The following is a 3,474-nucleotide window of genomic DNA, read 5'->3' as shown; positions in this document are numbered from 1 at the left end:
TAGCAAAGTACAATGGTACGTTTTAATTAAATCAGGTAAACAGTCCAAACTTCCATTAAACCAAACACGGAGGAAAACACAGGATTATGGACATACAACCAATTAGCAGATGGTCCTTTTCCCAGTCAAAGAAGACATCAAGAAGCCTAAAGACACGAATGACCAAAACCCAGAAAATACATGGTCAAATAATATATATAATAACACATCCCCACTAAATTAACAAAACGAAGGACAGTATATGAGAATGACTCTGTTAGGACCCTAACAAATTATACCAATGCAATGCTGCTCTCCCCACCCGGCGGCTTCCGTACGCCCCCAAGGTAGTCTCTAGATTCTACCTTCCCATCGGCAAAGATGTTGCTGCCGCTCATCTCTCGTAGTTTAGCCCCGCTCAGCGATTTCTCGGCAGATGAAGGCGGCACATCCCCCTTGAATATGTCATTTCCCGAAAGCTCTGAGAATTTCTGGTTGTAAATCTTCTTTGCTGTTTTAAGTGGTTCCCCATTAGACTTTCCATCACCCTGTTAGAAACAAAGCCACAACACAAGCAACTTAGATATTTCAGATGCACAAGCAACATGGACTAGCATCTCAAAAAGTCAATTATAATGTCTAGTCTCCATTATTCATTCTATGACACAATTAACCTCAGTTTCCCTTTGTTGTGGAATCACAGCACTAATCATTTTGCATAGATGAAGTATGATCCATAATTTATTAAAGACATCTAACTAGATTTTGAAAAACATTTCCCCCCAAGAATTCAAGTTTAGCAACTTATAGTGGTGCATACATGTGCAGCGGGTTCCCCAATATCTATGCTCCCTTTCAACTCCATTATGCGAGGAGTTATTGGCCGGGGTTTGATTTCTGGTGGTGGAGCAAATATGTCATGACCACTAAGCTCCTTGCACTTGGCATCCGAAAGCTGCTTTTTCAGTTGAGAGTCTTCACTTTCCAGAGTTCCACTTAGCTCCCGCTGCTTGGCCACCTCTGGTAAACTAGTGGGCTTTTTTGGAGAAATAGCCTCCTCATCACCAAAGGAGATATGACTGATTCCTGCAATTGCTTGCTGCAATTTCCAAAAACAATCACAGTGCTTGTTAGCAGGGATCCACCGCAATAACGCATATAATTTGTGAAATTCACCAACTATCCATGTTCATATAAAAATTAAAATGATACCTGATACATCCGCAATCCTGTTTTATTTGCAGAAGGGTTGGCACTGCCAGCTTCTGATGCGTCACTTTCCCCTTCACCCACAAAAATTCCACTACCTGTGATCTCCTTCATCTTATACTCTGAACAAGGCTTTCTGGAAAGTCCACATGTAAACAATGTTAGATGCCGCAAAACATAAAGCCACAAACCAAATTGATATGGGATTTCATATATGGGAAAAACATAGTTCTGTCATCATATTTATTGTGATTAAATCCATTTCTTCACACTAGTTTGCAAATCATATATGCAGCAAGCAGAGCTATAGCAGCACATACACAAAGTATCAATTAAAAGAAATTAGTGAAATAGCCCTTCTTTATTTTGTATCGAAATATCTCTGCGGCGTCAAATATTTTGGGGGGCTTATCATTGTCTTGCAAGCCCCAGGATTTGGGCCAAATTGGTGGAAAGGATAGATAAACAAGTGAAGGGATTTCTTCATTCTGAGACATGACATAATTAGAAGTTACGATGATGTTAGGACCATCATTGATACGGTCCCAAGAAAAAATAGAGGCGATACTTATTATAGGGAAAGATGGGATTAGAGCAAAGAAGCACAGAATTGAATTTCATATTACTATTTATAACCAACCCCAAAAGTTTTTAACATGATATTTCCGTACTCTAATGTTAGAATGACATTGATATGACACTGAACTGAAGCATCACATTCCCCTATTTCCTTTCCGAAATGATGAACGAAAAACGAAAGAAAGAACAAAAGAAAGTAAAGCAGGTGAACCCTTGGGAATAAACGTAAATCAGAAGAAAACTAGGAACTATGATTGAAATTTTGAAATGATAGATCCGCTGATCCAAGTAAAACAATTTAAGCAAAAAGATAAGACCAATTCTCAGACATTCGCTTTCTATTGCGGGGTGCTGGATGTGTGAGTGGACTATGGAGGACTATGGCCTAAAAAAGAAGTAATTATTAATTGACTACAGATATAGGAATACACAAACACAAATTTGGGAAAGTTTTATTCCATTTAAAAACTTAAAAATAAAAGAACCAATTCCAGAAGCATGCCTTTTACCACCTCTAGGCCATAGTAATCCAGGAATGTTATTAATTAGATAATGATAATAAGTAATAATTTATACGAAAAAAATGGAGAAAATGAGGAACAGATCTCACCGTTTGTTTAAGGACTCGACCTCCTCATCAGTGACCTGACCCCCAAACACCACCTTGCTGATCCCATCGGACGGCTACAATTATTCCATCACAGAAATTATTATTATTATTATTATTATTATTACTATTATTCCATTAATACCTTCTAGAGAGAGAGAGAGAGAGAAACCTGGTGAGAGCGAAGGGCGGAGGAAGGAGCTGGAGAATCAGCTGGCGGAATCTCGGACCAAACAAGCAGATCTGCCGTTGATGTGTGTGGCTTCCTCACCGGAGTGCTCCTCTCCATTATTCCTATTCTTCTTCTTCTTATTCCTATTCTCCCAATCCACCCAACCAAACACTCATTAGTCTTTACCCAAACAAACAAGAAAGAAATAAGTAAGAAGTAGAGACGTGCCTGTTGGTGATGAGTGAGTGTGTCTTGTTAATATTAGTACTAATCTCTCTCTCTCTCTGTGTGTGCAGTGAACAAATGACGACGATGACCTTGCTGATCTCGAAGATTCCTTTTCGGAATGAGAGGACACACTCGATTTTATACGATGAGAGAATTGGGGGAAAATAGAGAGAACAGGACCAGTACAAAGTATAAAAGAAAATAAAGCAGCTACAAGTAGAAGAAGCAGTAGAAGCTACTCTACTTGGTTGTGTTTTAAAAACAAAGCAAACGCCAACAATGCCATTCGCTTCGCATATCTCCCTTATTTATTATCCACTCCCCACTCCTCTCTTACCTGACCTCACCTTTTTCCTTTATTCTTTTTTATTTTATTTAATTCCTTTAATTGTTTTCTTGCCTTTTACTGTCTCTCTCTCCCCTAAAATTTTGAATCTTATACCGCCCATATTTGTGTATTTCTGTTTCTAGTCTTTGTATTACCCTTTTCAATTAAACTTAATTATGGACGGTAACCACGTACCGCCACGTGTCGGTTGCTATACCGGAGCACGCATTACTCCCGGCTCGCTCCTCCCCTCAAAAACTCTCTTTCCGTTACTCTCCTTCCGTATTTTTTTTTCCGCACGTCATTTCCTACTACTACTTAGTACTTACTCTTTTTATTAACCTCCTAATATGTACGTTCAACTTTACATTA

At 38.9% G+C, this 3,474-nt stretch overlaps 1 protein-coding gene across 1 annotated transcript; it reads right to left on the bottom strand.

Moving 5' to 3' along the window:
* On the bottom strand, positions 1-3,177 carry LOC112764553 (uncharacterized). Its single transcript, XM_025810218.2, has 6 exons — positions 2,775-3,177; positions 2,547-2,689; positions 2,378-2,451; positions 1,192-1,324; positions 800-1,078; positions 1-527 (listed from the first exon to the last, which is right to left on the bottom strand). Exons 2-6 carry the CDS (start codon positions 2,661-2,663, stop codon positions 273-275), a joined length of 858 nt encoding a protein of 285 aa, XP_025666003.1. The 5' UTR covers positions 2,664-2,689; positions 2,775-3,177; the 3' UTR covers positions 1-272.
* Between the last annotated feature and the right edge of the window lie 297 nt (positions 3,178-3,474).

Source organism: Arachis hypogaea, chromosome 17, assembly GCF_003086295.3.
Source record: "Arachis hypogaea cultivar Tifrunner chromosome 17, arahy.Tifrunner.gnm2.J5K5, whole genome shotgun sequence".
Classification (NCBI taxonomy): Eukaryota; Viridiplantae; Streptophyta; class Magnoliopsida; order Fabales; family Fabaceae; genus Arachis; species Arachis hypogaea.
The sequence above is the reverse complement of the archived record's forward strand: the minus strand, read 5'-3'. Positions and strand labels throughout refer to the sequence as shown.

Coding starts and splice junctions, on each gene's coding strand:
- LOC112764553 (XM_025810218.2), bottom strand. CDS start 2,663: ATGGAGAGGAGCACTCCGGTGAGGAAGCCACACACATCAACGGCAGAT. Junction 2,452..2,546: donor CCGCCCTTCGCTCTCACCAG/GTTTCTCTCTCT, acceptor GAATAATTGTAG/CCGTCCGATGGGATCAGCAA. Junction 528..799: donor TTGGGGAACCCGCTGCACAT/GTATGCACCACT, acceptor TGTTTCTAACAG/GGTGATGGAAAGTCTAATGG.